This window comes from Pristiophorus japonicus, chromosome 1 (genome assembly GCF_044704955.1).
Source record: "Pristiophorus japonicus isolate sPriJap1 chromosome 1, sPriJap1.hap1, whole genome shotgun sequence".
Taxonomy (NCBI): domain Eukaryota; kingdom Metazoa; phylum Chordata; class Chondrichthyes; family Pristiophoridae; genus Pristiophorus; species Pristiophorus japonicus.
The window spans coordinates 344,963,444-344,977,172 of record NC_091977.1 but is presented as its reverse complement, the minus strand read 5'-3'; the positions used below and the strand labels follow the sequence as shown (position 1 = coordinate 344,977,172).

Genomic DNA, 13,729 nt, shown 5'->3' with positions numbered 1-13,729 from the left:
CGCGGTGCAAACTGCGAGTTTCGGCAGCTTTAGTCTGAGGCCAGTAGCACCGCGAGAGGCCTTGGGAGGGGGAAAAACAAATTTTTTAAAAATTGCAAAACCCATTCACAAAACATTCTAAAAACCCTTACCTACTAAATCGCTGAGAATTTAAAAAATAAAGTTTTTTTGCAGGTCTTCATACTTAACGCTGCTGGCAGGGCTGCACCGACAGCTTTGACCCGTCGGTATTCTGGATGTGGCGGAGAGTGCCGAACGTACGACGGTAACTCAATCATTTCATGTCGGCTCCCCTCTCCCTGGCGGTACGTGGAAGCGCCACCACAAAAAGGTGCCCGAAGATCCTGCTGACTGGGTTTTCGCCGCGGAAGGTCAAATCGCGGCGAAAACCCAGTCGCAAAGTCGGCGAAATTCTAGCCCTTTGCCTTTATAATGGACCACATATTAGGAATATGGGTAACTTGGTAAAGAAAGGATCAATAGCATCAAAAACTGTTAGTTTGTGGTAATGGAGGAAATGGTAGGTGTCTTAAGAACTTAAGAACATAACTTTAATCATCATTGCCAAATTCAGAGTTTAGATCGAACAAGGACGTCTTGCATGTAGGGAAATATTAAGTACTTCTGGAAAGAGAACACACATATCGGGATTCCAGGATGGGTCATCATAGGCAGTCCCTCAGAATCAAGGAAGACTTGCTTCCGCTCTTAAAATGAGTCCTTAGGTGGCTGAATAGTCCAATACGAGCGCCACAGTCCCTGTCACAGGTGGGACAGATAGTCATTGAGGGTAACGGAGGGTGGGACAGATTTGCCGCACGCTCTTTCCACTGCTTGCACTTGATTTCTGCATGCTCTCGGCGATGAGTCTCGAGGTGCTCGGCGCCCTCCCGGATGCACTTCCTCCACTTAGGGCGGTCTTTGGCCAGGGACTCCCAGGTTTCAGTGGGGATGTTGCACTTTATCAGTGAGGCTTTGAGGGCGTCCTTGTAACATTTCCTCTGCCCACCTTTGGCTCGTTTGCCGTGAAGGAGTTCCGCTTGCTTTGGGAGTCTCGTGTCTGGCATGCGGGCAGTGTGGTCTGCCCAGCGGAGCTGATCAAATGTGGTCAGTGCTTCAATGCTGGGGATGTTGGCCTGGTCGAGGACGCTAATGTTGGTGCGTCTGTTCTCCCAGGGGATAGTTGATAGTTATATGTAGAGAGTATCGAACATGTACGTAATATTTTCTTGGTCTTCAGTGAAACGAAATTGCATTCAGCTATCCTGATGGGTAGTCTTTAGGAGATCCAATGCTCAACAAGGTTATAGTCCAAATTAGTCTGGCCAGCATTGTGCAACTAACAAGACTACTTAAATCATCTATGGATGCTGTGGATATAGTTAGAACACTATATTGAGGCATTGTACTGTTTAGTTGATTTTGAGAATTTCAGAGTTTCAACTCATTGAAAGAAAGACTTGGATTTATATAACACCTTTCATGACCACCGGACATCTCAAAGCGCTTTACAGTCAATAAAGTATTTTTGGAGTGTAGTCACTGTTGTAATGTGGGAAACACTGCAGCTAATCTGCGCACAAGCAAGTTCCCACAAACAGCAATGTGATAACCAGATAATCTCTTTATGTTGATTGAGTGATAAATATTGGTCAAGACATTAAGTTCCACACAATATTAAACTCTCCCAAATAACACTTATTCTCTAGGCTTGGACATGAAGAAAAGTCACATGAGCAAGGTACTGGAGGACAACCAGCACCTGTGGCACTGTACCCCAACACAAGCCCCCATCTTCATATCCTGGCAGTGAAATTGCAGACCTTGTTCTTAACACTCAGCTCAGCACTGTGGTTGGGAGTATATTAGATTTGGTACCCAGAATTCCCCATAAATCTCCCTCATTTTTGGCATTGAAGCAGCACAATTTCTATAAACAATACAAAACATACCTACAAACTTAATTACAACTGGTAGATTGCAGGATAAGCCCTCATGCTTCAGGAGCCTTTCATGGAACACTACTTTTTATTATTTTAAAAAAAGATACAAAAATAATCACATTTGGCAAATTAAATGATTCCCTTTGGAGCTGGAGATTCATAGAAGTTGTACATGAAAGTAAAAAGATGGGACTCGCTCAATATTGCAGGGTATGATATCCTCTTTACAAAAGGGAAAAAATATATAGGGAGGAGATTCATGTTGCCCTTGATTATAAGCAGCACCAACAGTGTTCCAGTCTTGTGACTTGGGGAAACTCCCTAGGAAGAACCATCAAGCCAAGACAATAGCCTTTTTGGATAAAATGTGGTTTGCATGTAGGGTGATGAAAGTCAGGCAAAGTGAGTAGCAATGCATGATACAAGGGGCCTCTTGAATCTTCCACTCATCAGTGAGTCAGGAAAGAGAAACATGCTTGAAACATCATTACTGCTGTCTACGGTGAGGAAGAATTGTGCATGTGCTTCAATTTGAAACATGGTACATGCTGAGGGGAGGGAACCAGAATATGCATAAAGTTTTTAAAGGAACACACCTTGTACCAACCCTCCCTCTGTACAAGCAGTGGACTATTCTATTTGTGGAAATGGTGCTAAATTTGAAGAATAAGGAGCACTGCACTGAGTAATCCAACATTATTTGTTTAATTAGTCACAACATGGTGTCAGTGATGGAAGGTAACTTGTGCTTCCTGGCTGGCATTTTAAACTCTTACATCTCGAACTTTTCCAGTTCTGACGAAGAGTCACAGACCCAAAACGTTAACTCTGTTCCCCTCCACAGATGCTGCCTGACCTGTTGAGATTTCCAGCATGTTCTGTTTTTATTTCAGATTCCAGCATCTGCAGTATTTTGCTTTTGTATTTATGGCATTTTAAATAGTTGAGTTACAGTAAATTATGCTAGATTTTTATTTACAAATCACACCAAATCTGCATTCTTGTCCTCATTAATGGATATGGAATGAGCTTGTATTGGTGGTATACGAATTTAAATGCCATGTGGTGCCAGAAATAATCTTATGTACTGGGCAACTTCTTTGCAAAAGACTTATTAATTGGAAAGGAGAGAGAAGATGACACAGCCATACAGCCGCGCGCGCACTTCTCTCCACACACACACACACACACACACACACCCCAACATCTAATTAGCAATTGCTTTCATCACAGCGTGAAGGGAGATCTTCTGCCATCCTGCCACATTAGTTTCAAATCTGAGAGGAGCTTTCGTTCTCTTGTCCAAACAGGTGTATTCAGGTCATCTCGCATACCAGAGAAAGTTTTACACCATTAGTTCTGTTTATATCACTCGATGATTTTTGGGTCTTCCTCCAAATTCAACCCCCAGAAATGTATAGGAAGAACTTTGTCAATGTTTTTGTTGAATGTTACGCATTTTTTATAATACTGAAAACAAGTTCACAATTTGAGGAGCCACATCAGTATTTTTAATAGGATCTCTAAGATCACTGTACCTACTTTTTCTTTTGACAAATGTTTCTTACCCCGGTCTAACTGTTGACTGCAATTTTGTAATGTATTGTGTTTTTTATTTTTATAGAATATTTTCCTTCTTGGATGTTGTCACTCTGTGTCGGTGTGCTCAGGTTTCCAAGGTACAGTATTGTACTTTTAGTTGCTTTTGTTTTTATAATCACTTGAGCTAAAATATGTTAAACAGCTGGGTGATATTTTGCATTTCAATATTATATACCAAACATTGTAGTAATTGCTTGCAATTGGAATAACTGAAATTGTCACTTCATGAAGGCACTAATTTGTTGGTTAATTCATTTTTTTTACTATAACTTCAACTTTTTAACATGGGGTGGTAAAACAGTCAAGTAGTTTGTATAACAATTCTATTGCTGAAAGAGGAAGCCTTGCATAAGTAGTGTATTTAGCCCCAATGATGCATACTTCCGTTTGAAGGTGTTTTTCCCTGTTCTGTGTAACAATGCTTTTGGTGGAAAAACAAAATGCTGGAAATAGACAGCAGGTTTGTCAGTATTTACAAGGAGAAAAGGTAGATTAACACTTTGGATATAACCTTTTGTCAGGAAAGCTTTTGGTATGCTAGTAGTATGCTTTTGGTATGCTCATAACCAGGGACCAATTTATTGTGATCAGACCATCAGTGACCTTCCAGCATGTTTTGTACAAAACCAAGGACAGTGGTTCATTCATATCATGGTAATTTTTTTTGCACGTGCTGGTTTTGACATGTACCTGTTTGACAGTTTAAAATATGAAGGTTGTTTCTCAATTTCCCCCCCCCCCCCCCCCCCCCCAAACAACAGTTCCTAAATCTGTTTGGACTAATTGTTTCACATGCAATTGCTTTTCTTTTATAACTCACTGCTCCTTACAGGGTAAAACAAAATATACCTGTTTAAGCGATAGTTTGGAGTTACCTGTTCAGTAATTACTCATTTGGTTCATTTTTATAGGTTCTTTTAATAGAAATGCTATGGATTACTTGAGGACTTCTCAACATAAGATAAAATGGTAAAATAGATTTATGTTTGATATTTTCTGCTTAGTCATCGGACTTGAAAGAAGTTCTCGTGCGGACCTTGTAATTCAACTCGAGGCTGTAGTTGAAATGAATTAGCTGAACAATTTGTGTCTTAATGTCTCGATTACAAGCAATTACTACAGTTTTATCGAAAGGTATATTTTGTTTTTATGTGCTACTGGATTACTGACCCACGTACCTTTTGCAAATGTTGAGTTTTAAATTACTTTTATAACATTTAGATCCTACTGAGAACCAGTAATAATGGAGATACAAATGGTGCTTTTGTCTTGTACTAGTATTGAAAATGTGGACTATCCCAGTACCCTTGCCTCTCTACTATCCTTGTTTGGTAAAGAGCACAAGATTTGCCTGCAGGACAGCTGATTTGAAAGCCTACAAACATAAACCTATTGTAGCATAATAAGTGTTTGATATACAATGTGATACAGCACACAAACCGGCCAATCAGTCCATACCGGTGTTTATGCTCAACTTGAGCCTCCTCCCATCCTTCTTTATCTAACTCTTATCAGCATTATCCTCTATTCCCTTCTCCCTCGTATGCTTATCTAGCCTCCCCTTAAATGCATCTATACAATTCGTCTCAACCACTCCCTGTACCAGCGAGTTCCACATTCTCACCACTCTGGGTAAAGAAGTTTCTTCTGAATTCCCTATTTGATTTCTTGGTAACTATCTTGTATTGATGGGACTTGAGCGCAAAAAGTCTACTTGACACTTCAGTGCAGTGCTGAGGGAGTACTGCACTGTCAGAAGTGACCTCTTTCAGATGAGACATTAAACCGAGGCTCCATCTCAAGTGGATATAAAAGATCCCATGGCACTGCCCTGGCCAATATTTATATCTCAATCAACAAAAAAAAACAGATTCTGGTATTATCACATTGCTGTCTGAGAGAGCTTGCTTGTGTGCAAATTGGCTGCCGTGTTTCCCACATTACAATAGTGACTACACTCAAAGTACTTCATTGGCTGTAACGCACTTTGAGACGTCCGATGGTCGTGAAAAGCGCTATATAAATGTAAGTCTGTCTTTTTCTTTGTGGCCTCTAGTTTTGCTCTTCCCCACAAGTGGAAACACACTTTATCTACTCTTATTAAAACTTCAAAATTTTAAGGACCTCTATTAGGTCACCCCTCAGCCTTCTCTTTTCAAGAGAAAAGAAATCCAGTCTGTTCATCCTTTCCTGATGGCTATACCCTTGTATTTCTGGTATCATCCTTGTAAATCTTTTTTGCACCCTCTCCAGTGCATCTATATCCTCTATATAATGTCATTAAATGTAATAAATACCAAACATTTATTATGGGCTGGATCTTGCTGGAGCAGGACATCTCGTGGTGTGCCCCGTTAGAGGTTTCAGAATCATAAAATCACAGAATGGTCTTCTGTGCTGTAACCATTCAGCCTGTCGAGCCTGTGCCGGCTCTGCAGGAGCAGCTCAGCTAGTCCCACACCCCTGCCCTTTCCCCGTAGCCCTGCAAATTTTTTCTTTCAGGTACTTGTCCAACTCCCTTTTGAAAGCTGTGTTTGAGTCTGCCTCCACCACTCTTTCAGGCAGTGCATTCCAGATCCTAACTACGCGCTGTGTTTTTTAAATATAAAGATAAAGTTTTTCCTTATGTCGCCTTTGGTTCTTTTGCCAATCACCTTGAATCTGTGTCCTTTGGTTCTTGACCCTTCTGCCAATGGAAACAGTTTCTCTCTATCTACTCTGTCCAGACATTGCATGATTTTGAACACCTCCATCAAATCTCCCCTCAATCTTTTCTGCTCTGAGTAGAACAACCCCCAGCTTCTCCAGTCTATCCATCAGACTGAAGTCCTCATCCCTGGAATCATTCCCGTAAATCTTTTCTGCACCGTTTCTAAGGCCTTCACATCCTTCCTAAAGTACGGTGCCCAGAATTGGACACCATACTCCAGTTGAGGCCGAACCAGTGTTTTATACAGGTTCATCATTTTCACGCTTTTGTACTCTACCTCTATTCGTGAAGCCCAGGATCCCATAAGCTTTTTAACTATTTGCTCAACCTGTCCTGCCATCTTCAATGATCTGTGCACATATACACCTAGGTCTCTCTGTTCATGCACCCACTTTATGATTGTACCCTTTAGTTTATATTTCCCCTCACATTTTGGTAGAAAGAATGAATCACTTCACACTTTTCTGTGTTAAATTTCATCTGCTTCGTGTCCACCCATTCCACCAGCCTGTCTTGTCATCTTGAAGTTTATTACTATCCACCTCACTGTTCACTATACTTCCAAGTTTTGTGTTATCTGCAAATTTTGAAATTGTGCCCTGTACACCCACATCCAAGTCATTAATATATATCAAGAAAAGCAGTGGTCCTAGTACTGACCTCTGGGGAACACCACTGTATATCTTCTTCCAGCTCAATTTTTTTTTTCCCCACCCTAACCTGCTGGGAATATGAGCTGATAATGGTGTGGTGAGGGTAATCTGGGACCTTTGTGAACAGCGGGGTCAATGGTCTATCTCAAGCAATGAGATTTAAAGATTGAGAAAGGAACGACGGAGATGGAAATAGGTTGAATTAGTCAAATCAGGTACAGAAAGGGAAAGAAAAATTTGATTAATAGACAAAGAAAAAGTAAGAGGAAAAAATTTTAAATTTGACATTTTTAAAATCTCAAGAATTGACTACATGCAGGAGTGAGATTGCTCACTTTAAATTGTTCCATTTCTAGGCCATGGAACGTCAGTATTGCACGAGGATTCACGGTGCAAACTGAGTTTCAGCAACTTTAATGCAGGACTGGTAGTGCTGCGGGAGGGGCGGAAAAAAACGAACACACACAAATTGCAAAAAACATTCAAAAAAACCCTTGCCTACTAAATCGCTGAAAAATAACTAAAAAATAAAAACTTTAACTTACCTTTTTGCAGGTCTTCATACTTACCGCTGCTGGTAGGGCTGCACTGACAGGTTTGACCCGGCCGGAATTCTGGGTGTGGCGTAAGGATCGGGAGAGCGCCGAACGTACGGCGGTAACGCAATCCACAGCGTTGCATGTCGTTTCACGTCGGCACACCTCTCCCCGGCGGTACGTGGCAGCGCCGCCGCAAAGAGGTGCCTGAGGATCCTGCCAACTGGGTTTTTGCCACGGAAAATCCAGCCCGCAGAGTACAAAATATGGAAAGTTAATGGTAATTCTTTTATATATCACTGGTTAGATATCAGCTGGAATATTGTCCAATTCTGGGCATCACACTTTAGGAAGGATGTCAAGGTCTTGGAGAGGGTGCAGAGGAGACCTGCCAGAAGGGTGCCAAGGATGAGAGACTCCAGTTATGTGGAGAGACTAGAGAAGCTGGGGTTGTGCTCCTTTAGAGCTGAGGGAGTTTTGATAGTGGATAGGGAGAATGGTTTGCACTGGCAGGATGGTTGGTAATCAGAGGGCACAGATTTAAGGTAATTGGCAAAAAAAACTAGGGCAATTTTATTTATGCAGTGAGTCATTATGACTTGGAATACATTGCCTCAAAGGGTGGTGGAAACTGATTCAGTGGTAACTTTCAAAATGGAAGCTGATGTATACTTTAAAAAGGTATAATTTGCAGGGCTATGGGGAATGAGCTGGGGAGTGGGACTAATTGGATAGTTGGCTGGTACAGGCACAATGGGCTGACTGGCCTCCTTCTGTGCTCTTTGATTCTACAACAGACAATAAGCCTGTATATTGTCTACACAATACACATTCTCAATAGTGGGGAAAAGTGCTTAATCTTAAAATCAAAGATAAGAAGTAGTCAATGTTCCCTCTAAGCTGAGTGGCTGCAAAGCAGTGAGAAAGATCCTGCGCAGGCTGCTTTCCGCTTTTCTGTTGTACTGCACATGCGCAGAAATTTAAAGGGACCGCACAGTAAAGAAACTGGCCACACCGAACAAAGCGCAGCTTACGGGGAATATTAGTCAGCATGTGCTTAGCAGCAATAGGTTGTCTCACAATCACTGGACTTTGTTGAATTAGTAGGGGAGGTCTATATTTTGGTAAAAGTCTATATACAAGGCTTTTAAAAAGATTATGGCTTGTATAATTGATTGCAAGTTAACCAAACTGGAGGGAAAGCTGTGCAATAGAAAGTGATAGACTCATAAATGTAAAGTGTTTGAATACTTCTCATTTTTATGATGTAATCTATGAAAGTAATTGCATTAGCATAAAGGGACTCCAAAAGCGGCCTGGGTATAATAGACACATACAAACGCATGAAAGAGGAAGGTGACAAAAGACCCATCAGGTCTGTCAGGTGCACTCAATCCACACAGTGCTGCCTTGTGCAATTGACTCAACACTTCCCCTCCACCCAATGTATGCAAGCTCCTGGGAGGTGAAGAATCTGCTTAATTTAGAGAAAAACCTCTGGGGAAATTCCCCTCTGACTTCTTAATACAAACCTGAGTCTTCCTATTTCCACCTACCACCCAACCAATTCTTTAACTTGAAATGTCCTTCCTTCTCGGGAACTTGTTTAGTTTTTTGAGGAGGAAGGCAGACAATCTGTGTTTCTGTAATCTGTTCCAGTGGGCAATGACACTCTGAAAATGATTTCCTAGCATCGAACCAACTTGTGTATTTTATAGTCATTACCCCCTTGTTCTCACATTGCTATCCATAGAATCGATTCCCTTTCATTATTCTAAAACCCTCAACTGTATTTCCCCATAATCTGTATTTCTCTAACAAAATTAGCTCCAACTCTTGGAGCCTATCTTGATAGGCAAGAGCCTCAAGACTGGATATAATTTTGGCCACCCTTGTAACTTCAAGACCTAGGCATTCCCTGCCACATATTCAGATGCACTTTTATAAATGTGGCCATATCAACTTTGTACAACCCAAGTGTAACATTCTTAGTTTCATTGTACCTATTATCTGTAGCTAGCAATACAACCTATTTGCTTTCTCAATAGCCTCATTACTGCTTGAAGACCTTCAATGATTTATTCGCTATGATGCATTGGTTCCTGGGGATCTGAATTTTAACTTGATTATCTTGGTCAAAGAAATATCAGAGTTCTATCTTGCTAATTTTGCCATCTGATTATTTCACGAGATTAAATATGAAGAATTCTTAAGGCACTGACTGGATGCGAACTATTGGAAGGAGCAAAGTGAAGACAAAATGGCTTCTTATTCATTGTCTAATTGCCAAACATGATCCCACCAAACTCAACTTGTTGGGGATAAAAAGTCTATTAAAAGTCTTGCATCTAGCTCTATTTGTTGTACCATACCTGAAAGTGAGGCAAACCACGTCCTGAGAGCAAAGAACAAGAAGATTTGCTCAAATAATCACTTATCTGTTATGTGAATAATGAAATATCCAGCTGATTAATTGAACAAATCAAAAAGGGATAACTAACCAGAAGAAAGCATGCAGTCAAATCTTTGTTTTATTTTCAAAACTATCACCTTGAAAAAAGGTACCACAAAACCAATGAAATTGCTTATTAATTTCTTAAAACTTGTGACTATTTTGCTTTATGACCAGGAATAACATTACAAACACACATTATGTAATCTCCAAAAATATCAAGGCCTAGAAAAATCAATACAGGATGATAGAAATGCCAGCAAGGAGTTTCTGCTGCATAGGCTTGCCCTCTGGCACTTGGGACTTCATTTGAAAATTTCACTTGGACCTAGATGTTGGGACTTAGAACTGTTGTGAACAAATTTTGTATGTGTGTCTGAGAAAAAGAAAAATATGTTTTAAAGTTGGCAATTTTCACCCTGCTCCTATGGAACTACCATACCCAGAGTGCACCACTATAAGTTGCATCACCTGAGAACCAGGTAAAATAAAAACTGGAGTTCCAACTCCTATGGAGGAATTCTATATATGAATGTATCATGAGCTGTAGTGAATGCATCATGAGCTGTAGTCTTCACTGTACCCCTATGGAACTCCAGTACTTGGTGTACTGTGACCCAGGCATCACATTTACAAATAACTGGGGTGAATGATTTTTTTAAAAGATTTCCTTTTAAGTGTAGTATGAGTTTAATCGCTCAAAAAAAATTAGCTAATCATATTTGGGATTTTTTTCCATCTTGCTGATTTGAGGAGATATTTGAGATGTCTTGATACTGACTGTAGACATTGCAGCCAGAGTCAACCAACCTGTCGCTCGGTCAGCGAAGCTTGGACCGTGGTAGTTATTGGGAAGGTAACATAGGGAAAAACCTCCTTGGGCAGTGCTACACCAACAGCTTCAAGAGCTACGCATATACTGATGGAAAAAAGCATTCTAGTATCTTCGTAATGTACTTGAAAATAGTTGAGAAGAAGGATGAAAATTTTGAGGAAGGAGAAAGCAAGAATAAAAGCATCTGCATTTCAAGGAAATACTTAAAATCCACTGGGAGAATAAGCAAAAAAAGTGAAATAAATAGAGGCTTCAGAGAGGGAAGAACAGCTACTTGCATTTTAAGCATATTTTGTAATGTGCATGATAAACATCAGAAACCAGGTGTTGGAGTACCCATGAGATTTATTTATTTTGATGTCGAGGTAACACTGGCAAGGACACATTAATTGCTCTTATCAATTATTTTACAGGCATGGAATATCCTGGCATTGGATGGCAGCAACTGGCAGAGGATCGACTTGTTTAATTTTCAGACAGACATAGAGGTAAGGAGCAACATATTTGATTGCGCTAATTACATTAAAATAATTCATTTATAGGATTGATAATTCAAATGATCGGATGCATCATTTGTCACTTTCTCCCATTAAATAAATGTAATAGTAAACTAACTGGAGCACTATGTGGTTTCATCTTTTTAGGATTGAATATGCTCTTCTGACCAATTTATTTTGGCCTTCGACTTGTGGCCTTCCATTATTCTAGCAACCACGCACTAAACCAGAACACTGTCTTGAATCTGAATATATTGCCCCTTAGTTCAGTTTCCACATTCAGATGAATTTTCTGCCATCCAATTGGATGGCAAGAGAGAGAAACACCCAAGACACTGTCTCATGATTCATACCATGCTGGAGTCATCTTGTTCAGCCAGTTGATCCATCCCAATTGTATATAAGGGCTTTGTTCTGAGTCACATTGTTTAGTTTTTGTTTCCTGCTGTAATTGGCAGTATTTTTACTGATTAGCATGCATGAAATGTTGTTTCAGTTTGTAAAAGTAATGAAATTTACAGTTTACATCTGTCTTTCTAGTATTTTCTTTTGCAGTGAGTTCTATAGCTTTATAAAGTATTCCATAATTTTGGAGACATTCTCTCTTTTCTGGTTAATGATAGTAACTTCAGTCAAAATGTTTTCAGTATCAACCTGTTCACACTTACTGCCTTGGTCAGTATCCTTTGATTTAAATTATCATCTGTTCATACTGGCACTGGATTTTAAAATCTTTGATTACCAGTGATTGACGCCCACAATTCTTGCTTTTATTGTCCAATAGTGTTGCATGACTTGTAGAACTGAAATCTACTCAACTCATCAGAAGGGCCTGATATGACTATAAGTTTGCTTGACGATAGTCTTTCAGATAACCAGTTCCCTCACACAGTAACCCTGCATTCCATTTTTTCAGAAGAAAAACTGCAGGTCCAAGTTAAAAAGAATCAACTGCAGGTGAATATCCCTTCCAGTAATACCAAAGAACCATGCCATATGTTCACTTGCATGCTTGTGGAGAAGGCATTGGTCTCTCCCAGTATATGCTCAACTTCCGTCTCAAGCCTGTTCAGCCTCAGCACCACAGTCACACAGTGACTTAACTAACTAGATTCAACTTCACAGCTAGCACAAGCATACACTTCACTGGAACTATCAACCTGCTATGATGCAACCATGAACAGGTCTGTACCAATGGGGTCTGATCTTGAGGTGGAGTTTGTAGAAAACACCCAGGAACAAAATCAGTAATTAAAAAAAATTCATTCATGGGATGTGGGTGTCGCTTGCAAGGCCAACATTTGTTGCCCATTCCTAATTGCTCTTGAGAAAGTGGTGGTGAGCTGTCTTCTGGAACCGCTGCAGTCCGTGAGGTTAAGGTACTCCCACAGTGCTGTTAGGTAGGGAGTACCAGGATTTTGACCCAGCGACAATGAAGGAATGGCGGTATATTTCCAAGTCAGTATCGTGTGTGACTTGGGGAACTTGGAGGTGGTGGTGTTCCCATGCGCCTGCAGCCCTTGTCCTTCTAGGTGGTAGAGGTCGCTGGTTTGGGAGGTGATGTCGAAGGAGCTTTGGCGAGTTGCTGTAGTGCATCTTGTGGACGGTACACACTGTAGCCACAGTGTGCTGGTGGTGGAACGAGTGAATCTTTAAGGTGGTGGATGGGGAGTCAATCAAGCGGGCTGCTTTGTCCTGGATGATGCCGAGCTCCTTGTGAAAGAAGTCACATACATGCTGACTTTCGGTGTTTGTGGGGTGTGGTTTTTGTTGACTAATACCATCAGCATGGACCAGGTCCCCTCAATGATAGACTGCATCTCTCTCCTGTCAACACTGATCTTCGAACCTTGCTACAAATGATGTGATTCCAGTCCCTGCATACTGTGGTGAGGATTCTTACGAACAGGATTTCCTTCCCATTGTGTGTATCAGATGGGATCACTTCATTACCAGTAGAACTTTGGTGGGTTGGTGGCATGGATGGCAAGAATTTGTCTAAGACAAGTCCCATTTGATTAACAGAAGGGTTGTTTTTTTTTTTAAAGTCAGCCTTATCGCAAAGGATATGTAACAGCATGAATAGAAAGGTGATTGATGGACAGGAAACAGAGTTATGGTTAATGGGTATTACTTCGATTGGCGAAGCAGAGTGGTGTACTCCAGGGGTTAGTGCTGGGTCTATTTTTGTTCTTGGTGTGTCTATATAGATGATATGGACTTGGGCATGGGGACCATGATATTGAAATATGCTGTTGACACAGTAAATCTGAAGAGGACTTTTTCTCAAAAAATGAGAATAGGCAAGTTACCAGAATAGACAGACTCTGTGCAATTTAATGTACAGAAGTGAGGTAATATACCTTGGGAGTTCAATGGAAAGATGCTGAAAGATGTGGATAAATAGAAACTCAATGGTTCAAATACACAATTCCCTGAAATTGCAAGTACAGATAGATTAAGCTACAAAGGAAAATAGCGTTTTAGGTTTTATAAATAGG

General features: G+C 40.6%; 1 protein-coding gene across 11 annotated transcripts in view; it reads left to right on the top strand.

Moving 5' to 3' along the window:
• The window catches only part of LOC139273318 (F-box/LRR-repeat protein 2), a 334,467-nt gene that overhangs the window by 58,903 nt on the left and 261,835 nt on the right, over positions 1-13,729 (top strand). For 7 of the 11 annotated variants that reach the window (XR_011595063.1, XR_011595064.1, XR_011595065.1 and 4 more), the window contains exons 3-4: positions 3,568-3,622; positions 11,145-11,219. Coding sequence is in view for 2 of the 11 variants with exons in the window: in XM_070890121.1 (XP_070746222.1) it covers positions 3,568-3,622; positions 11,145-11,219 (130 nt within the window). In the remaining 9 variants the exon portion in view is untranslated. Of the gene's footprint in view, positions 1-3,567; positions 3,623-4,456; positions 4,515-4,609; positions 4,680-7,463; positions 7,725-11,144; positions 11,220-13,729 lie in introns of those variants that run through there. The other 4 variants (XR_011595067.1, XR_011595068.1, XR_011595069.1 and 1 more) reach the window with 3 other exon arrangements.